At 40.6% G+C, this 23801-nt stretch overlaps 1 protein-coding gene across 1 annotated transcript in view; it reads right to left on the bottom strand.

The window, feature by feature from the left end:
- npas1 (neuronal PAS domain protein 1) overlaps nucleotides 1–12462 on the bottom strand; it is a 38459-nt gene extending 25997 nt beyond the window's left edge. The window contains exons 1-3 of the mRNA XM_057351879.1: nucleotides 11940–12462; nucleotides 4090–4265; nucleotides 751–989 (exon numbers count right to left, since the gene is read on the bottom strand). Coding sequence (XP_057207862.1) covers nucleotides 751–989; nucleotides 4090–4184 — 334 coding nt within the window. The 5' untranslated portion in view covers nucleotides 4185–4265; nucleotides 11940–12462. The remainder of the gene's footprint in view (nucleotides 1–750; nucleotides 990–4089; nucleotides 4266–11939) is intronic.
- Between the last annotated feature and the right edge of the window lie 11339 nt (nucleotides 12463–23801).

Genomic DNA, 23801 nt, shown 5'->3' with positions numbered 1-23801 from the left:
AATTGAGATGAGACTATCAGAGGATGCAATGAATGACGGTACGTACATGAGAAGCCAAATGACCCCGCTCTTGAATTAAACTCAAATGACAAGGCCCCCCTCAGAAATGAGACATGAGAAACAAACATGATGGCTTCGACTGGTTTTCGCTCCCACAGTCAACGTGACAGAGAGTCAGATGCGTGCGACAGGAACGTATAATTTCAGATGAGTCACGTTTACCTCCGCATGACTACGAGCGATTACTCTTGCGACCCAATCTCAATTACTTTTCTGCGTGTGCGGCGTTCCGCGCGTGCATGTTTAAGCTCCCTCTCGCTCTATTTTCTGCATTCTTCCGTGCAGTTTTCAACGTGAGAGTATCCCGAGCGACGTACACCCGCGACCTATAAGACAATAATAGCCTATTCCATTTAAATTCATCATTTAAATTAATAACGCATTTGTATTCATTGACAGGCCGCCACCGCCGTGTTTGAATTGAGTTTCGCTGTGGTTCACTTGAAGCCATCTAGTTAATGCTACCTCAAATACAAAAATCGACACTGGGATGGATGCTAAAAGCGTCACATAAATCTGCCTCGAAATGTGTAAGATATAGTAAAAGACCTCACAAGTTCTTGCTGTGTCTTCGAAGTGTAAAAAGAGCTAAACCAGAGGGAAAACCAGCTAGACTAAGACCAGCAGACCAGCTTAGGCTGGTTGAAATGTTTTTATTTTTGACAGGACAGGTGTTTTGAGCAAGCTTACCCTTGTTGCAATTGTTCTGCCCCTCCATTAGAGGGCTCCAGGGCGGGTCTCCTTGGCTGGCAAAGTGTCTCATATGCAGGTAGCTGATGGTGAGGCGGATGATGGAGGCCTTGTCCAACTGGCTGGTGATTGCTCCGGGAAGAGGGAGCATTTTGGCCAACTCAAAGAACTCAAAATTCTCTTTACCCCGCCGAGAACGAGCCGCGTTGCGTGACTTCTCCTTCCTCAAGTTTTGCAGGCTGGGGAAAGATGAAACATTAAGACGGTGATCAGACAATGATAAAAAACAATAGATTTGTGTCACGTTTATTTTGGTTTTACTGGCCACTAAAGCAGTGAGGAATAGACATGCTTTTTGAACACAGTTTGTGTACAATAAAGAAACAAAAATGTTGTTTAGTTATACATTTTAGTAGCTAAAATTCGCCTGACTCTGATGTGCAATTAAAATATTGTTTTGTTTAAAGCTGCAATATGTAAACTTTGCCTCAATATCTCTGTTCGAAAACATAAAATTGCAGGGGTCTTGTTGAACTATCTCCTTAATATGGGTTGTGTTTTGGATCCTTTGTGCGGATGAATTTGATGGTAAGAAGTACGATTTTATTGTCCTCTATGTCCTTTTTAATAACCCAAAAATGAAAATTCTGTCATTTACTCACCCTCTTGTCATTTCAAACCTCTATGACACAAAAGAAGATATTTTGAAGAATGTTGGTAACTGAATAGCAGCGGCACCCATTCACTTCTATTGTGGACACAAAACCAATGCGAGTCAATGGGTGCCGCCGTTGATCGGTTACCAACATTCTTCAAAATACCTTCTTTTTTTGTTCTGCAGAACAAAGAAAGTCATTCAGGTTTGAAATGACAGAGGGTGAGAATTTTCATTTTTGGGTGAACTACCCCTTTAAGGCTTAAGAATGTATACACTTGCTGTATATTTTAATACAGTATTAACACAATATTAAAAACGTACTGGAAGAGTTAGGCAAACTTCTGTATGCCATAATCATATACAGTATTTACATACATGATGTTACATATTTTTGTGATTTAATGTTTAGAATTTCTTGTTTTTTAATTCGTGAAGTTAATAATATATAGATATATAGATTATATCCTTTACACCCTCCAACTCTTACTGCACGTCTTCAATTTGTTAAAGCTATTTTCTTAAAGATTTTTGCCAGCAGGATGTCACTCTCAGTCTTTTTTCTTTCTGTCAGCCGTACGTCTCCGTTTCTCCAGCATCTCGGAGCATGATGGCTGACCAGTGATCAGCTTTTTATAGTTCACTGTAGCTGGTGGGAGGCCTGATCTTACATCAGAACCGCACCGTGGTCTACCCCAAATCCAATCGCTCCGTCTCTTTCCCAGGCTCCCTCCTGGGTGGTGAGCCCCGGTCTTGATTGAGGAATCAATGGAGGGCGGGGCTGTCTCAGAGGCAGGCCTAGGTAGCTGTCGCTCTGATTGGATATCGACTCGCTCTCAATGGGGCCTGAGTGGTGGAATTATGTTGTCACGGCGACTCCACAATTTGCGTCTGTTCTGGAAGACGGAGGCGAACGTGTCCCTCTCTCTCCGTCGCTTTCTCTCGCTCGCTCGCTCTTTCTGAGTCGGTGACATTGATTCTTATTCATCCTGCAGATGCACGGCGAGTGAGGGAGGGCACGGAAAGAATGTGTGTGTGTGTGTGTGCGTGTGTGCGTGTGTGTGTGTGTGTGTGTGTGTGTGTGTGCGTGTGCGTGTGCGTGTGTGTGTGTGTGTGTGTGCGTGTGTGTGTGTGTGTGTGCGTGTGTGTGCGTGTCTGGGTGTGTGTGAAAAGGGGTACCGAGTGAATGAAAGGGAACTGCCAAAAAGCTTACACAAAAGAGTCAGTTCCTCAATTTGAAAAGAGACTAATTTATTTGTTTAGACAGGACTGCGCTGTGTTTTACGGGACAAAGTGTATAAATCAGCAAACTTATGTGATTTGGCGTTTTAACGGCGGTTTATGACCTGTGTGTGTGTTACCTCACAGTACATCACTAGATGTGTCATGGTGCGTTTGTTGCCCTGTGTGATTTCTTGGTGTGTAAACAGCTTTGTTCAGAGGACAAAACACTAGAACATCCCATCGTAGTAAAACGGCCCTGGAGAGTTCAATCAATACAGTCATTGATTCTGTTTAGTTTTTATATCCTCCACAGTTGAGTGGACATTAATAATTCTGCTAAAACTAATGGAACCGCAAGAACAGCATTTCAATTATTGGCTGTTTGTGAATATCCTTGTTTATGTGATTTCCAAGCCTGCATTCTGATTGGTAGGGGTGGGCAGTACGATCAAAAACCGGTTTTACTATCTAATCAACTTTATTTTATGCGAAACAACCATGATACAGTTATACAGCCGTGGAAAAAATGAAGAGAGCACTCCAGTTTTGCTGTAAATCAGCATTTATACATGTTTTGTGACAATTCCAGCCAATTGTCTGTTGAAATTCAACAGACTCAAACCTCAGGAATGACATTAAATCACCCAGCAGCAATGTAAGTCTGAGAAAATGCAAAGACGCATAAAAAAATGAAGTATGTAAAAAACTTCTGTAAAAAAACAGTAATATGCCGCTTGTTTCTTACATTTCTTATATTTTTATACACCCAGTCTGTTTCTGTATTGTAAAATTTTTACCGCATTTCAAAATATGTGAAAATAGTCAAATTCTGTACAATCACATTTTTTACAGTCTAAAACAGGAACACCATGTTGTTTAAATATGAACAGCATAAGTATATTCGCACTATGAATATGAACACGTTTTGTTTTCAGTATTCAGGATCTGCAAACTTTGCATCTTTTTTGTTTATTTTTTAACAGCTTGTCCTATTTTCATTTTCTGCACGTCAATAAAAATCAATATTTTCATTTGGAATTTGGGAGAAATGTAGTTCACAGAATTAAAAAAAAAAAGATAATTTTACTTAAACACCTTCTTAAAAATAATTCTAGGAAACTTGAAAGTAGTTTTGGAGTGTTCTCTTCATTTTTTCATGACTATATAGAAATCCAAAACACATCCATTTCCACAAATGTCACAAAATCTGTTGCGGTTTACATTTTTAGATCTTCATACTAGCCAGACTTACTGATTAGTAAACATAACATTGCAGCTAAAACTAAAACTATGATATAGTAACAGATTTCACGCGAAACACCTGTTACACAAAAAAAAAGCAATGTTACAGTTAGGCACTCAAGTCTATTTCGTTACGGTACTGTACTACAAAAAGTACAGCCTCGTGTACATCTTGCTTAATGCATTAAGGTGTGTGTTGAAGTTGTGTTTGTCCTCACCAGGGCAAGGTTGGCGGTTTGGCGAGCAACCCCTGTAGGAAATCCCACTCCACGCTCACACACTTCCCCTCGCTGACGAACGGCATGGCCGCCATCACGCCCCTTATGGGCCGCCACCTCTAACTCAGTCTGTGATTGGCCGAGGCTATGTCAGTCCGAGACCCCCAGCAGAAGAGCTGCAAGAATGGAAAAAAGTTTATCAGATGAGCCACATACAGTAATTTGAGGTTTACCTTAAACCAGACATCCCTTTAAAATATACACCATAATGCCATACTGTACATTCAATATTTTTGTATTTGTAGCCATTAATAAATAGTCGTAGTTAGATGCCTGCACAGCCCTTCCCAAATAAAACACACCTACACAAATGCATACACTCCAATTTCCAGTGTCCAGTTCCATGAGCTTCCAGCAATCTTTGGCCCCAGTGCTTTTCGTCTTGGCCTCAGCTCTATGACATTTAAAGGGCCAGCGTGCCCTCCAGCTGCGTGGTGCCATACCCACAGGCGCGAGATGCCTGCTGGCCAGCTCTGGGTAAATCACAACACTGTCATACTGGCTGCATGCCACAACACTTACATCCCCCTCTGACCTGACCTGGCACTGCACATACTGTACACACACACACACACATCACTAACAACATGACATCAGCGGATTACTCATATGGGTCGATCCAACCTCTGACATGACACTGAACTTGTATAAAGCCGTTAATTTCAACTGATCCCAGGGCAGCCATGACCAACATCATCATAGCTCACAAGAAGGCTTAACCATGAGTTGAGAGACTGTATCAGATGTGCTTTATTAACCTGCACATATCACGGAATACATATGACTTGACACATATGCACAATCCCATGAGAAAGACGAGAATTTCCTTGTATCTTTTTTATTGCTTCTTTAATTCCTTTTAGGTTCCCTGAACTATAAAGAAACAACCTCTGAGCGATATTTTTCTTGCATACTTGTTTGGATGTCATCATTTACACATTACATAAACTTGCATGACACATCATTCCAGCAAACATAAGTGATGACAAGAACACATAAGATACACATCTACAACTAAAGAAGGAAGAATACAAATACTAATAGGAGCTCTTAAACTACAACAGTACCACACACACATAGACATTTCTGCTCTTTAGCTTATCATTTCTCATCTAATCGTGTGTGGGATCTCGCTCTGCATCCTCACTATCTCCACAGACATAATGGAGGTCCTGTCCGCCGTAATTGTTCAATTAACTCCACAACCTTGTTGCAAGGTGTGTTAGAATTCATGCCCTTCACAAACGGACGACGGCATCAGAGAAGGTCACGGCCTCCTAAAACTTTGAAAAAACAACACATCATCTTCAACGGTGTGCTCCACTGAATGACTTGAGTGTTACCGGAAATAACTGTAAAGTTGTGTTATGAATGCATCATGGATTTGTATGTTTTTGTGCATGATGAACATATATCGGCCCAATGATAGAATTAAGAACATGAGCAATTAATTAGCACTAAAATTTAAAGGAAATCATTTATTAAAATGTAAGCCTAGTGGTCTGCATGTAGGTGTGTTGTGCAACAGGATTCTGGGACAACTCGATTTGGATCATGGACTTATGTCCGTCTTTCTCACCTTGTATGATTACCTGTCCTATTGTATCTCTAATATCATATTCAATAAAGCTATAAAGGCCCAAAAAGTTTCTTTAAATTAAAAAATTAAAAATGTTGCCCAAGCTCAGATCTGCGTCTTTGCATCTAACATTATGCAGCTCAGAAATGCTTTTAAAAAGTGCAGAGCAGAATCTGAGGATTTCAAAAGTTGAAATTAACTTGAAAGTTGAAATTATGCACAAAATGTGTAAAACACTGCAAAAGACACAGCATGCGAGTGCAATGGTTAGTATAATGTCTATCTAAGGTTCTATCTGCATTATGAACAGTTTTGAGGTTTTTGAGTTTTGAATTCCATTTGACTTACTGTAAAAACAATATTTGTCATTTTTTGTTGTTTCAACTCAAATAAAAAATAAGTTACCTGGTTGTCTTAAAATGTTGAGTTAACTTTAAAATATTAGTTAATTCAATTCATTTGATGCAAACTCGATGTGTTGATTAATATTTTTAAAGCAACCAGGTAACTTATTTTTGTTGAATCAACTCAAGTCTTTTTTTTGTTTAAAGAAGTCCCAAAATGTACATAACATAAAGAAAAAACATCATATCATATAAATACGTTGTCACATAATATGAATATGTGAAGAGCTCAATTTTTACAAAAATGTCAGATAGAACCTAATAATTCCAAGACGACAACATTGTCTAGCATGTGTTTACATAGGAAAACAATGTAAAAGTAGCGCAGTGGAACGGAAGAACACATTCTGGTTGAACGGCCCCAACACTTTAACCAAATCCGTAAGACTTGAATGGATCATAAGAATGTTAGGATGAAAGAATGAAGGGATATTTCATGTTCCATGTGGGGAAGTCTGGGTGGGCAGTAAATTGTGCTACACGGTTATAAAGAAACATCTGTGCATGAAAAGTAAATGAAAGAACTATAACCATACAATCTGGTTGGTTGATAGGATTACTTGGGTAAATGTTAAATGTTACAGTTAACTGTTAAATACTTCAAACATCAAAACCGACAATCCATAACTTTTCTTGGTTAAAAATAAACATTACGCAGATTCACAATAGTAAACTTAATGACTATGATATGTTGTGCTCACTTCAAGCAGCATAATAACAAATTTTATATTTCAAAAGTAGTCACGTATTGCATTTTTAAAGAAATGTTTTAATTGCTGGATTCATACGTGTCAACTTCATATGGTGAATAAATGCATCATAGATGCAATGTATGTCTAAAAGAGCATCAGAATGGGGTGGGCATCGGCTCAGGTTGGGGTGCGAGGGCACACCAGAGATGGTTGTGTGTGTTTGGCGAGCCCGTGGCTGTTTGTTTTCAGAGGGGATGCTTAATTAGAGCCTCCAGCTGTCAGAGGTTCATTAGCGTGCTCCGCCCCTCCCTATGGAGTCACCAAATGGGGAAAATGAACACATTCAAGTCAATCTGCACGCAGACAATACAGCACGTCTACTACTGACTTTCACACAAACACACGCTCGAGCGCAAACTCCCACTTGTGCAACATTTCGTGCAACATTTATCGCTCCCACTTTTCCAGGCTGGATAAAACACGGCCATTCCATTTTAAATGTCACATGTGTGAGAATCCGTGAAGGACCTCGGGAACATTCTGGATTATTCATTTTTTTGTAATGCTGGGTGACTCTGGTGACTTTGACCTTTGAATGGCTTTGACAAAAGAAAACAATTCGTGTATGTGGCCATCGGCCACCTTCTCTCTGTCTCTCTCTCTCTCACACACACACACACACACACACACTTTCCTGGCACTCGCCTCCTTTTCCTATTCTCTTAATAAATGTAAACAGCAAACAGCTGTGGTGAGCGAGACAAATCGCACAGCTTTCTCTCTGTAACTTTGTACAGTTATAAGCAGCCAATGCAGCTTTTGACAGAATTAAAGAAAGTAGCACTGCATTTGAAAACGTCAAAAGCTTGTGGTAATTTGCCATTACTTGGCAATGTTTGCCAGAACTGGCTGCAATCTATTGTTGTTTTTTGCAAATCAAAAGAGAAAAAATATTTTTAAAACATTATAAGAGAGTCATTCTGTGTTTTAGCAAAAAGAGCATTTCAAGGAAAAACTGCAGATATGACACAACGCACGTCACATTCAATTATGTTGCCTTTCCAAATGATTAATCAGACACCTTTGAAGTGCAAATAGTTCAGCAATATGTATACTGCATGTAGTTTTCCATCAATATGAGGAGCTGTTTCTACAGAATACTAATTTCTCTTCACATCTCTCCGCATTTGAAGTCCGGCATTAGGAAGTCAGATGTTGTCTTGTTTTCTTCGAACACTGATAAATCAACCCTGGTCAACACCATTTCTCTCCCTATAACATTTAACTGGACCTCGCTCTCTCTCTCTGCTCTGGCTGGACATGGCTTTGGTGCTTTGCCGTTGACCTTGGCGGTTCCCCATCATTCCCAATACAAGGTTCCCTTCGGATCCACAGAGATGGAGTCTGCACCTTCATCTTCACCTGGCCCATTAATTATCTAATGGAATCAATACCGCATTTGATTAGATCAACCCGACCCTACCCGCCCCTGACCCGACACAGACAGAGAAGGTAAAAGAGATGGCGGAAGGGGTTCCTCGACCGCCCAGTGCAGCAGTGACCTCTGCCTCGGAGGCGTTACGCATGTCTCTCACATGTGGATATGTGTTGATTGTTTATGTTATTAAAAACTTATGTTTGATAATGAAACCTGAGAGATTAATTGAGAGGGATATATAGAGAACTAGTTTGATAATTCTCTTGTTTAAGCTTTACATGTATAAGATGTGCAAGATCCACTTACACAGTAGACATGGATATAAAAAGCTTGGTTATTTGTGGGATTTTCATCTAAAGATTAGCTGAGTGTGCATGGAAAGAAACTGTAGGTCATGCTTAGCCACAGAGGAAAAAAACATAAATGAGATATTTTATTATATTTACTGTAAATTGCTACTAGACATCTATGAGGAAAAACAGAGATTTCTCCTGCTCTTTCTCCCGCTTTGCCTGAGAAAAAGACCTTGATAATCCCCAGATGTCTGCTCTAGAGTTTCAGAAGACATGTCAACAGTGTCACACGCTCAGATTTGCTCACACTGTGCCAAGATATGAATCAAAGGTCTACAATTAAAAGCCAGACAAGCCAGATCCAAACGTTTCTAATTCATCCAATATTAAAATGATTTAAGCTATGAATTCTGTAGTACTTTTATAGATCTATATGCTCTAACTGTATGCCAATTGAATTTGTTTCTTTAATGGAATTTTAGGAAAACATAAGATACAAAATGAATGCTAAATCAAAAATAATGGATAGAGCAACCTCTAACCAATAAAAAAAGGTCAGAGATCTTTCAAATGCTGCATGAGACTTTATCTAATACAACTATGAGCCGTTACAGTTATATGTTTAAATAATGTTTCATAAACTATTTTAAAAATGAAAGTTTCAACGGTAAAAAAAATAATGCATATGTTATGTACTGATAAAAATACACAGTATCTATGCTGAACACACTCAGAAATCCCTTCACAAGAAAACACTCAAAAACACACACAGGGTCAAACAGCCATACACATTTATACACGACATGTCAGAGAAAAGCCCAGAGTCTGTATGCTACACAGTCACATCATTGCATTTACCTGTCCCCTACATGTCTTTTTTAATTTAATTATGTATTTTACTTTTTGTAGGTGTCTTGATTTCTATATACTCGGCAGATGCAGTATTGTATAAAAATCAAAAATTAAGATAATTCGGGGATTAAGATTTGGAACACTGTTAAAATGTTAACTGTGGGCAGTGAGAAAAAAATATGAATTATTTAATATATATTTGGGTTAATTTACGTAACTTGGTAATATCTGTTATGGTTGTATTTGTACTTTCAAACTTTAAATTTCTCTGGTTTAATAACACAAAAAAAGAACATTGGACTTTATTTAAGAGCAAGCAAATTTAAAAGTAAATCACCACTGAAACTAATTACAAAAAATTCAAAGGTAAAACATCTATGAATACATCAGTAATAAGTAATAAGAAAACTTTTTTGCACTATAGTTATTAAAACTGGATAGCAGCGGGGTGCACAGTTGTCAAATCAAAATGATGTGACCATATTTTAATTGCCTTAAAAACAGGCTTCATTTTCTTGATTTTTTTTCTTCAGATTTTTCCGTAATATGCAAATTGTGCCCTAAAAATGGTCTGATATGAGATTTTTAAGGAAAGCTGGTCATAAGCTTTTAATAAGACCACCAAGTTCTCTCCGGCTGCAGAAATCTGAAGGGGTCGCTATATTGACAGGGTCTCTTGTTTGTTTGTTTGTGTGTGCGTGTTTATAAAGGCATATCGATGTGTGTGTATGTTGAGTATATAAATATCCGTGTGTGTCCCTCAAGAGCCGGGTATGAGTGGCAGGGATTGGTTATGTAAGGAGTCACAACGGGTTGCAGTGGACAGCCTGACCACAGATCAGGTCAACCAAGTGTGACACCAACAGCTTCTCACTGACACACCACTGACACTGTCTGTCACCGGGCCTGTCTGTCCCATTCTGAGCATGTGTGTGCGTTTGTGTGTTCTTTTATGGTTCTATAGCTCCATCTTACATACCTGCATAACTATCAATTCTCCATTCACGTCCCTCTCTGAGATTCTCCTGATCTGTCTCGCTTGCGCGGATATGGACTTTGGATGTGCATGCTTTACTAACAGGACGGCAGGCGATTTCAGGGTTTGTGTGTTGAAGGTTACGTTGATAATTTGATAATATAACAATAGCAACAACGGACCATCCAGAGCACAACAAACTCCAGAAGATGACTCGTAACGGACAGTAAGAACATTTATCATATCATTCCAAAATAACAGAGAAACATTTAGCAACAAGTAGATTCCCATGATGCTATTGATGATTTGGGTTCAAATAAAACACGTATACCAACACTGAAAACAGACTAATGACAATGAAACAAGATGCAAGATGTTTTTCACTCTTCCAGAAAGACAGAACAGCATCTGACACAGATCCATTCATCATGGTGTGGTCACACGAGTGATCTCTCCTGTCCTGAAACTAAACTACACGGTCACGTACGATTTTATATTTATGGGAAAAAGTGAAGCATCTGTGTTGAAATAATTCATATTCGAAAAGTCCAATCGTCTGAAGTGGCGGTATAAGACTATTAACAGCATTCATTTCTTTTTCACTAAAGAATTTATCAGAAAAAATATGAATGTATATTTTAGTCACAGCACTATATTTGCATTAAACGGGTAAATGTGGAATATTACTAATAAGCTGTAAGTAAATATCTTGAGTTCCTTATAAATGCACATAGTTTTTGTTATTTAATGTTACGTAAAGTGAAAAAATTGAAAATGCTTTCATAAACATGACAAATTAGAAATAGTTGTGTGGGTTTATAATTTGATTTTAATGATTCATTCTGTTTTAAACAATCATAACATTTCTGTCCTGTAATTGTCATTTTGAAGTTGTCATACTCCAAATACGTCCCGACGTGTTTCTCGCAAAAAGTTCCATTTTAAAGCACCCAGAAACTGAATTGCAGTTCTGTTGAAGTAATGTTATTAAACCAACAATTTAGTTTCTCCTATAATCCCACGCTAAGCTCAAATTCCATGATGAAGAAAAAGGTTAACATTTACCCACCCTCTTCAATTCTAATACAAATGCAGTCATTTAAAAGAGCCTGTTAAATCCAAAGACATCAGATAACAGAGCGCAGCCGTCTCCCAGCCACCATTCACCCGCTCGCACAGAACACGCTGTCAATGCAAAAAGCTCTAATCTTGTAAAATCCACTAATGAAGTGAGAGATGATGTTTGAGAGCGAGCCAGGCGGTTCCTCCCCTCCGCACCAATACCTCCGACATTGACGGGGAAGGACAAGTGCACTTGTGAGTCAAAGCATTCTCCAACACATTCCCCGGAAAAACTTTCCCAGGATGCCATGATCGGGCGTTTAGTCATCAACAAGTTTGTGGAGGATCCTAGAAGCACGCTATAAACTCTATCGTGTAAATTACTGTAACTTTTCAAATGACATTGAGAAGAACATTTGTGAAGTTCAGAGACCGTCTTTGAAGCACATGTGTAAACACAGACCAGAGCGGAAGGAAGTTGTTTCCCGACTCACCTGATGTGCATGTCCAGCGCTGAGCGGCAGATGCTCTCCTCCTCCTCTTCCTCAGATGCTCCAGGACCCGTCCGGATACCCGAACCCTGACCCTCGGCTCGCTCCACGTCCCGAGACCCCTGACGCTTTCACATGCACTCACACACACTAAGGGGGTGACAGGGGGGTCAGACGGGGCCAAGAACAATCCCAACTGCCGGCACAAAAGAGCAGACGCACACACAACACACAGCTGCCGCTAGAGTGTGAGAGAACGAACGTGTGTGTTTATGGGCTCAGGGCGGCGGTGACCACGCTCTCCTCCTCTCTCACTTTCCCACCATCCGGCTCAGGATCGTCTCAGATATGACTTGAGTTGGAGGATGCGAGGCTGTTTCCTTCTCTGGCATGCATCCCTCTTTGGCTCTCTTTCCTCGGAGAGCTTCTATTCTTCTCATTTCCTCATGGGAAAGCTGCGCGCACCGGTTGTCTCTTCACCCGCTCTCTCTCTCCCTCTCTCTCCTCAATCGCTAGTAAATATAAAAGACATGCTTGTACAGCCCCAGCCTCTCTCTCTCTCTCTCTCTCTCTCTCTCTCTCTCTCACTCAATCTCTCTCGCTTTCTCGTTTCTTTCTCGTTTACACTCCCTCCTCCCCACTGCCCCTCACTTTCTTTCTCACTGTCAAAGCTGCCTTTCAAATGCTGATTAGCACAAGTAGTGGAGCGGGTGTTATGGCTAGCGTTTGGCTAAAATTCCTTCACACACTGCAAAAAAATAAATAATATACATTCAGAACAAGTATCGAAATATTCTAAACCAGATTTACATTTACAATTTTCTCATAAAGGAAATTAAAATAATAACTGGATGTCACGGAAAAATGTAACTATTTTACAAGGTGGCGATTTTGTGTACATTTGTATATTGTTAATCGTACGATGTGAAACATACGATTATTCGAAAAAAAATCCAGACTGAAGCCCCGCCCCCAAACCTAACATTGCTGCGGCAAAAGCAGAATCAACTTGACGTCTCAGAAAATGTTTGCTATTTTACAAGGTGCCGATTTTGTATAAACTTGTGTAATGTGAATCGTATGACGTGAAACATGCAATTATGAAAAAAAATCAAGATTGAAGCCCCGCCCCAAAACCTAACATTACTGCGGCAAAAGCAATCAATCAATTAAAACGTACAAATGCATTTAAATTAGCCTCCTCGTAAAATAGTTACGAACTGCGAATTGACTTCTTTTCAAAGTAGCCTTATTTTTTGAAGCAAGTACATTTTTTTGTTTCGTTTTTTTCATATTAATCATAAACTTGAAACAATGGCAGATGGGGCGTGTTTGAGAAACCTGTTCGTAAACAGTCATTGTTTTTATAAATCCGTTTGGTGACACCGCAGAGGAAATTACAAAGCTTCAAGATGAATTTACTGCAGAAGCAACACCTGCTTTCTGATAAATCTTGATTTAAGATTTCTTACGCCTTTGACAACTTTTAAACAAAAGGACAAGATGGGGTTTATGATAAAAACAAGGAAAAACTATTTGCCAACGAGAAAAAAAATAAAAAACAAGATGCAAGCTGTGGTCAAAAAATTGTCGCAAAAAATAGCGGTTGGTTCTACACAGGTTTCCTTTAAAATTCTCCTCGCCTTCCATTGGTATTCGAACCAACAGTTCCCGCCCCAAACTTGTGTGATTGGTTGGACCAACGTTGCTAGTAAAAAAACACGCATTTTTTATAGCAACGCAAAAACAATGTTTACCCATTTTCAAGAAAGTTTAAGCAGGGATGGCGTTATAATTGTCTCTGCCTATTGAGTTTTCCACTTACTTAAATTAATAACTATTAAGAGTGTGTTTATACAGATATCATCTCCTAAAGCACAGCCACACTGACAAACATGCATACACACTCGCGTATTGAGCAAATAAACACGCTCGCGCTGTTCGGCGCACCCGCGCCCCTCTCCTCCCTACCCTCCTCAGTTCGTTCTTCTTGCCCTCAAACACTACTCAGAATATTGATACATCACCCCCCTCCTTTCTCTCCTCCCTTTCTCTCTCTCTCCATCATTCACTTTCCCCGCTGAATACTGATAGGCCGTCTACTCCGTGGTCTGGGTTTCAAATTCTCATTCTCTCTCTCTCTCTCTCTCTCTCCGTGCGCTCGCAAAAAGCTCTCCGTAACATAAAGGGGAAAACGGCAGAAGTTAATGCACTGACCGAAACATAAATTCAGTTAAGTACCATTTCAGATTACGTCGAGCTAAAAAGTTGGCTTAAGCATTCACGAAGGAGGAGAAAAGAATGCGAGCGGCCGAGACGACGGTATAATAAGAAAACAAAGAAGCGTGTGGGAAATGTTGAAGAGAAAGAGCCGTTTCATTCTTACTTTTGCTATTGTTGGAATGGAGCAGTGATAGAGAGAGAAAGAGAGCGAGACAGAGAAAGAGAGAGGATAAAGGACAGAGGGATGGTCCAGATGAGAGAGGCGACTCTCTTGGTAGTTTAAACAGCTGACTGCAAACTTGTCAAGCACACATGTTTACGTAGCTGTCTTAAGGAAAACATATTCTCTTGTATAAGATATCTCACAAAAACATCCACATGACTGATTAAAAAGTAGCCTAATTTAATTGGTTTTATTTTAAGATCATTTACCTGTCACGTTTATTAAGCACCTTATCTCCTTTTTCATCACTTTAAAGGGATAGTTCCCAAAAATGAAAATTCTGTAATCATTTACTCACCCTGATGTAATTTTAAACCTGCCATAGTTCGGTTACCAACATTCTTCTAAATATCTTCTTTTGCGTCCTGCAGATTAAAGAAAGTCATACAGGTTTGAAATGAGGAGGGTGAATAAATGACAACAAAAGTTTCATTTTCGGGTGAACTATAACTTTAAAGAGACAGTTCACCCAATAATAAAAATTCTGTCATCATTTACTTACCTTTGAGTTGTTTCAAATCTGTATCAATTTCTTTGATGAACACAGAGAAAGACATTTGGAAGAATGCTTGTAACCAAACAGTTCTTTGCCAGTAGGGAAAATTGCTTCATACATTTCTTTGTTCTGTTGAACACAAAATAAGATATTTTGAAGAACGGAGGAAAGCAAACTGTTCTGGGGCACTTATGAATAATTCCTACTAAGGTAGTCAATGGGGTCCAAGAACTGTTTAGTTACAAGCATTCTTCCAAATATCTTTCTCTGTGTTCAACCAAACAAAGAAATGTATACAGATTAGGAACAACTATAGAGTGAGTAATTCATGACAGAATTTTCATTTTTGGGTGAACTATCTCTTTAATGTCTGTTTTACACCTCTGAGTTTTTATTCGTAATTTCGCAAAAACAGCATTTATTCACATTATTAGCATCAGAATCTGAGACAATACAACTGTGCTTCCATTAATAAACATTTATTATAAAAATTAATGAACAGTATAGTCTGAAGCTGCTGATAAAAGTGTTGTAGTACAATTTGTCAGCACCTTTACAAATATATAGCTAGCTAACATACTTAAATTTTTTTAAATAAAGTTTTCTCGGAATTAAAACATGTATACTCTAACAAAAAGGGTTCTTCAAAACGCCATAGAACATAGAAGGCCAAAAGAACCTTTAACATCTGAAGAACCTTTCTGTTTCACAAAAGGTTCTTTAGATTATAAAAAGTAAGAAAGAGATGGTTCTTAAAAGAACCTTTGACTGAATGGTTCTTTGTGGAACCAAAACTGGTTCTTCTATTGCATCACTGTGAAGAACATTTTAAGCACCTTTATTTTTAAGAGTAGCATTTAAATGGATAGTTCACATCAAAATGAAAATTATGTCATCATTTACTTACTCTCTGGTTGTTCCAAACCTCTATAAATGTATTTCTTCTGCTAAACACAAAGAAAGATATTTGGGAAAATGTCAGATCTCATACCCCATTGACTCCCATAGTATTTATTTTCCCTATATGGTAAATGAGGGATGAGAACTATTTGGTTCTTCCAAATATCTTCCTTTGTGTTTAGCAGAGCAAATAAATGTATACAGGTTTGGAAAAATAAGAGGATGAGTAAATGATGACAGAATTTTCATTTTAGGTGAAATATCCCCTTAACAAAAAAATTGTATTTCCTGAAATATAAACAAAAACAAGCACATTTAAATTTAATTTAAATATGGTGACGCATTGCTAATTTTGAATCCCACTGGTCCACACAACTAGTTGGTCTCATGACTAGTTGGGTCATACATTGACATATATAAAGTGATACATATTTTAAAAACTGAACAGCTGAAGAACGGAAGTCATATACAGTACATCTGGTATGACATGAGGGTGAGTCAATTATGAAAAAAAATCATTTTGGGGTGAATTATTCCTTTAATACAGAACTTGCTTCGCCATATTATAGTCATTATAGCTCGACTTTTGGTTAAATTTGGTTCATCCGATCAGTATTCAGCCTCAGAACTGTTATATAAATGTCATGAAATCCCCTTCTACTCAAAAAGAAATTAAACTTGAGATGAAAGCAAACTGATTTATCTTATCGTGGTGGAGGGCTCAAGCAGACAGTTTCCTCTGGACTACCCACTTAAAATATAATAAAAATCAATAGTTCTTCTTAAACTCATGACTTCATGAATAACACAAAACCAAAAACAGAGCAGCAAACCTTAAAAACAAAGAGTTTGTTCAATAAATAGTTTGTTCAAGTGCTGTTTACACTGACAGTGATTTAAAGCATCAAAGCGACCAGAAGTCATTCATTTTCAACCAGAGTTGACATTTAAGGTGACATGAGTGAAAATTCACTTTATTTAAATGAGTAATGATGTCATGTGGTGACAGCCAATAGGAGTGCAGAATCATGTGATCTGCTGTCTGATACAGCAGGAATGTGACTGCGTGTTCTTAACTTTTTCAATGAATATAAACTCTATTCTTCCTTTACGCTTTACCTGTCTGTCTCTCTCTCTCTCTCTCTGTCCTAAATCACATCTCTCAACCTTTAGCAGCTCTGACAGCACAAAAAGTAATTACTTCTCTAATTTACCCTGTCGAATAACAGAACATGTCTGTACGTATGTGTGTGTGTTTGGATGAGAGACAATCTGTGTCAGCAAAATGTCACTGCGCCAGCGAGTGTGTGTGTATGCGTGTGTGTGTGTGTGTGTGTGTGTGTGTTGAAGAAAACTGTTTTGTGGGAGGAATATGGAAATGTTTGTATGTGCATTTAAATGTGTGTGCTCATATGGGTCTTAACGTTTGTCTGTGTGTAGCCTCCCCTTGGTCCAATTACTCGCACGACCCCCTTCCTCGTCCTCTAAACCTCTTCGGTTTACACTCGGCCGCAAATCCCCGTTTCCCTGGTGGGACGCCCCGCCACGCCTCTCCCTGACCAGCCAGACCTCCGCCTCCCTCCCCTCCTCCCAAACCTCGTCCCAGGTGAGCTGACAACGTCAGGGGGGGCTTAATGATATCTGAATATTAATGAGCTGTTTTGAATACTAATTATATGAGCAATGAATGAACATGATGGATACACGAATGCATGCTTAAAGAGACAAAAATTAAAATTCTGCTATTATTAATGTATCCTTATGTCATTTCAAATTTGTATTATTCTTGGAAACAAAAGACGATATTTTGAGAAATGTCTCAGTGGTTTTGTGTCCATACGATGGAAGTCAATGTGGATCAATGTTGGTTTTTAACCAGCGTTCTTTAAAATATCTTCTTTTGTGTTCTGCAGAAGAAAGTAAGTCATACAGGTTTGAAATGAGGGTGACATGACATGGGGTTGAATAAATGAATTTTCATTTTTGATTGAAACATCTCTTTAGTCAGTACAGAATTTTCACAACCTGTGACATACAGCAAGAAAAAGTTGGGAAGGGAAATTGGGAACGATTGGATAGTGAAACGTGTCCATTAATGTTAATAATAGTTGAGCGAAAAATTCTGTTATTACTTATTATTTATACAGTATACTACCAGACAGGAAGTCATTTTTTATTAAATTAAACTTTCAAATTTGCCATGTAAGCCAGTGAATTGTGTACAAGTGAATATTAATTGAACAGAGTACATTTTGTTTCCAGCTCTACTTCAAAGTTGACTTTTCTGATTCTCTCCTGTTGATCAAATCCTTGTTTTCTTTTTATCTGCTCTGCCAGGGTTGGAGATCTCTCCTTTCTCCGGTCCCTCCCTCTCTCTTTCTCACCTACTCGATATTCCAGCCTTGTTTCCCTGCAGTCTCCAGCACAACTTTCCGACCCACTTCCTATTTCCTCCCTGGCCCTGTGATCAAAGCCTGCAGGACGGCATTGCCTTGGGCAGCAGAGAGAGGGATAAGGGATTCGAGAAGAAGAGCTGGAGGAAGAGAGGGATATACAGGAAATAAGCCACATGGGTGGAAATGGAGAGATCACAGAAAGATGTCCGTCCCTCTGTCCAAGGACAAAGAGATCGCAAGATGGGGTCACACAGTACAGCAAGTCCTGGTCATCCAAACGTGTTTGAGGGAACACAGTCTCCCACAGTCTCTGTTTAAACATCAGAAACCCATAGGAAATATTTTTCTCAGTGTGGTACTTAAAGAAATTCTAACTGCTATACAATCTGAAAGATTCACGATCAAAAACAAAGAATGTTGAATAAAAGGATAAAAAACACCCTAATACCATAAAAATTGTGTTGTACACATGATCACTACCTCCTCCTCGCGGCCATGTTAGACCATGAAGTTTTTATTCACTGTAACTGTTCCACTGTGCCGTAGCTCTCAAATCTCATTTGTGCTTCTGCATATATTCAAAACTGGTGTGTTAGATTCAATCAAAACACATTTGAAAACCAATGAAGCAATGACACATTTGGCATCATTGCTATCATCAACATGTCCTCACTCTTTTTATACCATGGTCTGTTTGAATACTGGATTCTGATTGGCTGGAAGGTGTGCATTAAAAGCCTTTAACGCACGGGTAGCTCCAGTCAGTTTGATTACATTTAAAATTAACTGACAAAATAACCGTCATATTCACCTGTTTGATCTAAAATGACACTGTAAACATCAATAAAAGCTTTAACTTGGCAAATAACAATGGTATAAGCGGTATCCACGGCTAGCCGACTTATTTCCTATTTTTCTTATCATATATCAAGGCAGCTTAGACAGTATGCATTAAATCAGGTGCACATTGAGTCTTTTTTCTTTAACTTTTTTATCTTTCACAGACTCTTCGTTAAACACGGTAGCCATTGTTTGATCTCAATCGTCCAAACTGAAGCACCATTGACAGTCGTCTTTCCCTCATAGAAGCAGTAACAGTGTCCAAACATTTATCAGTATTTGGTGACCATCAAGTACTGCCAATGTTGCCCTATAATGAAAATCTGTTATATTTTAGAAAGCACAATTGTGTCCAAATTTGTCCCGTGTGCACCTGTTCCAGCATCACCATTGATGTCTCTAGAATCAAAGAAAGGCATACAGGTTTGGAATCGCATGGTAGTACATAAATGACATCACTTGAATGGCAACAAGCAAATGGCACATTTAGTAGTAAATGAAAAATATATGTTTCCTTTTGCAGGTTTGGTCATTTGAATGGGAGAGGCCAAAGAATGTCTACGTTTCTGCTCACAGCTAATGGATATAGAGTTTTGGGAAGAACAAAGATGTGGGAAGAGAGAGAGAGAGCATACGTGTGAGAGTGGAAGACACTGGCCCATTTGTACCCAGACCAGAGCATCTTGTACTTTAACATTCTCCCCGCATTCTGACAAAGAGCACTAATTATAAATAAATTAGGAACACGACACGGTGAGCCACAGAGGGACAGCGAGCGGCGCAAGAGAATGAGAGAGAGAGAGAGAGAGAGAGAGAGAAAGGGGAAGAGAGATTGAGGGGGTGCTAGGAAAGAGAGGAAGAAAAGAAAACAGATAAGAGGAGAGAGGGATGAGCAAGGAGACACGGGGAGAGAGAAAGAGAGAGATGGTATACAGGACTGGAATTACTAATAAATGTCTTTTATGTGAATCATAAAGAAAAATTAAATATGAAGCATTACAAATATGGTTATTTAATTAGAACGGAAAGATCACAATGTACAGTTTATATATAAGCACGAAGCAGTCAGTTCATTTTAATTAATAAGAAAGACAGAAACACTGACCTTACAATTTTTCCCCTTTTTTCAGAAAAAAGTATATAGATGTCTCATTGTCCACTGCCTACATACTGTACTGTACATCGCTGACTATTAAGATTTTCAAAAGCCTCTTGGAACATCTTTTAATTTTTCCCTTATCATGTTTTTTTTCCCCTTAAAATGGCAGCGGAACAGAGCTATGATCAAAGCTTTTCTCTAACATTTTCGGCCAAGGCTACTGTTAACATAAAATATTTACTCACCGTCATTCAAGCTTATCGGTCCTGACAGTCAGATGAAGGAGAAAGAGACAGACGGTATAATCTAAATAGATCACACTTCAACCCTGCAGGTATTTCTGTCCATACAGCACGACCAAAGAGCCAGGGATGCCTGACCCGAGAGGGCGGGAACACTTTTTATATCCAGTATAAGCTAAAAATGATCAACTGCATCTGATTTAAAGCATTAATTTCTTTTATACAGACACGAAATGTGAGATATTTTGCAATTCCAGCGGAGAGGAAAGGGTTGAGGTGAAACATCAGAGGTGAACGCCAGTAACAGAGACAGGAAAGGTCAAAGAGGTCATCCCCATCTGCCCCCTTCTGACCTTGCCTAGGCAACAAGGCTATAACCATGGCAACTGACTCACAAACATATGTGATGTCATCTATTATAATTGGAAGGGGGTTGCCGGAGGAGGGGACGGTCACACACTGACACACACACACATTTGTTGTATGTGCCAGTGACCACATCATGAGCGCCTGTGCCATATCCAATGATCGCTTTAACTTCCCAGACAGCCATAAAAAAATGAAAGTGAATCAAAAGAATTAGCATTCCCGTAACGTAAGGGTTGTCTGTGTGCCCCCTGGCAGCGGTGAGAGAGGGGCTCTCTGTCTTTTTCCACTACACCATCACCTACTCTCGCTTTACTCTGCTTGTTTCTCCCTCCTCCTCTCTCTCTCTTGGTCTGTGTCGTCCTAGCCAAGAGGCTGACTTTTTGCGTGGATGATGGCGATGAATAGAAAAATTTCTATAGATGTTAAGGCTGCTGTCAGTCACGTGCAACGAATACACAAACATGCCGCGGAAGACAAAGTAATGTTAATTTATGCCCATTTTAATGTTAATTCCACAAATACAACACACTTTGGTGTCCTGTTGATACTTCCATGTTTTGGTTTTTGGTTTGGTTAGGTACAAAACCCAATGTTAAAAAAAGGTTCAATCTAAAATGAAAAGTTTAAGCACTTAAAAGTGGTATCTTACTGTCTAAATGTGCCCCACAATTTGACCCTGTTACTGAAGGATTGGTGCCCTGTTACAAAAATGCTACTGTATGCTACTTACTTAGAATTAGGACTGAAGTAACATCAATCTCATTTATGTCTACTTTTGTAATCTTTACCGTGAAGTACTGTAAAAATTAGTGTTTTGATCGCACCCATTTAAGTTCAACCCTGTTACCCAAATTATTGTAGGAAAAATGATCAAGCAAATATTTCTGTTTATACACTGAGAATTATTCTGTCCAATTTAACGTCTTGGTTACGGATGTAACCTCAGTTCCCTGATGGAGGGAACGAGACGTTGTGTCGAGCCGACAGATGGGTTTCGTCCTCGAGAACCAATCGCTTCCGACTACTTAGAAAAGGCCAATGAAATTGCCGAATGAAATTTGCATGCCGGACTCCGCCCTCGGATATCCGGGTATAAAAGGGAGAAGGCGTGCCTCATTCATTCACCTTAGTTCTGAGGAGCCTGAGACCTCTCACCACTGCTGCAGTGGGCAGCACGTGTTGTGGCAAGAAGGACACAACATCTCGTTCCCTCCATCAGGGAACTGAGGTTACATCCGTAACCAAGACGTTCCCTTTCTGTCGGTCTCTCGACGTTGTGTCGAGCCGACAGATGGGGTTCCTATGGAAAACGCCACAATACCGTGCCCTGTCACAATCTCTAGCGAAGCGAAGGTGACTGGCCTGGGCGTGTCAGCCGTGAGCATTATCCGCGAAATTGTAACCTACCAGTGGGTAGGTAGGGGGTCCCAGAGCTTTTTAGAAAGGTGGGAAGGCCCCTGCCTTCGGCCTCACAGGCGGCGGCCTAGTTTCTCTAACAGCGAGAAGCCGCCTGGTACCATAAGGCCACTGGGTAAGCGCTACTTCCTCAAGCGGGGGATGCGCTACAGAGACCATTTCCTACCGTAGGGAGGAGTTTAGTGGAGATACCAACATGGTCTCACAGTTAGGGGAGAGGTCATGGGAAGAATGTGCAGACTGAAGGAGTTAACTGCGAGGTGGAGGTCCACCTAGGGAAGGTCATGGGTTACCAAGGTGGGAACCAACATGAGGATACATCAGACGGAACCGCCCTGCTGGGGGGTTAAAACGTCTGGCAGCACTAGGTCCGGTTAGAGCTATGTTGCGAATAACTCAGGTGGTACCCGGCCTAAGGGGCAGGGCTGCTCTGCCTAGCCCGCCCGCAGGAGGTGCTTGCTTAGTGATGGATGGAGTGCCTGTTCTTCGCCCAGTGGGGAAAGAAGTGAGGCTGAATTAGTACGCTGACCCACTCGAGAAAGGGGGGAAGGTACCATCATAGGCGTACACCCTACCGGTTGCCGGTCCTACATGTTGCCATGCAGGACGCGGGCTGACACCAGTTCTACGCGGAGGTTGTAGAACCTCGCGAAGGTGTTGGGTGTAGTCCAACCCGCAGCTCTGCATATGTCTGTTAGAGAGGCGCCGCGTGCCAGTGCCCACGAGGAGGCTATACCCCGGGTGGAGTGAGCTCTCACTGCGACTGGGCACGGGCGGTTTTGGGATTGGTAGGCCGTCGTGACAGCGTCCACAATCCAGTGCACCAACCTCTGCTTGGAGACAGCTCTCCCCTTCTGCTGACCTCCGAAACAGACAAAGAGCTGATCCGAGCTCCTGAAGCTCTGCGTGCGGTCTAAGTAGAGGCGCAGTGCGCGTACTGGACACAACACGGACGGGGTTGGGTCTTTCTCCCCGGTGGGGAGCGCCTGTAAGTTCACCACCTGGTCCCGAAAATGAGTGGTGGGAACTTTGGGCACGTAGCCGGGCCAAGGTCTCAGGATAACGTGAGAATCCCTGGGTCCGAATTCTAGGCAGTCAGGGAACACGGAGAATGCTTGTAGGTCGCCTAGCCTCTTGATGGAGGCGAGCGCCATCAGGAGAACCGTCTTCATTGTGAGATGAGAAAGAGCGGCATCTCCTAGGGGCTCGAAGGGGGGCCTGATGAGGCCCGCCAGGGCCACATCAAGGTCCCAAGAGGGTATGGAGCGCGGACTAGGCGGATTCCGCCTTCTCACGCCCCTTAGGAACCTGATGACCAGGTCGTGCTGTCCTAGAGACTTTCAAGCAACTGAGTTGTGATTAGCGGCAATGGCGTGTGTGGATGGGGAGAGGTTAGTCTCAAGTCTCTCTTGTAGAAAGGACAGCACGGTCTCGATCGCACAACTCTGTGGGTCTTCTCTTCGAGAAGAGCACCAGGACGAGAAGAGGCGCCACTTGTAGGCGTACAGTCGCCTGGTGGCTGGTGCCCTTGCCTGAGATATGGTCTCTACCACCGCCGGTGGTAGGCCACTCAGGATCTCCTCGTCCCGTCCAGGGGCCAGACATGGAGGTTCCAGAGGTCTGGCCTGGGATGCCATAACGTGCCCTTCCCCTGGGTAAGC

The sequence above is a fragment of the Triplophysa rosa genome, linkage group LG14 (assembly GCF_024868665.1).
Source record: "Triplophysa rosa linkage group LG14, Trosa_1v2, whole genome shotgun sequence".
Classification (NCBI taxonomy): domain Eukaryota; kingdom Metazoa; phylum Chordata; class Actinopteri; order Cypriniformes; family Nemacheilidae; genus Triplophysa; species Triplophysa rosa.
The sequence above is the reverse complement of the archived record's forward strand: the minus strand, read 5'-3'. Positions and strand labels throughout refer to the sequence as shown.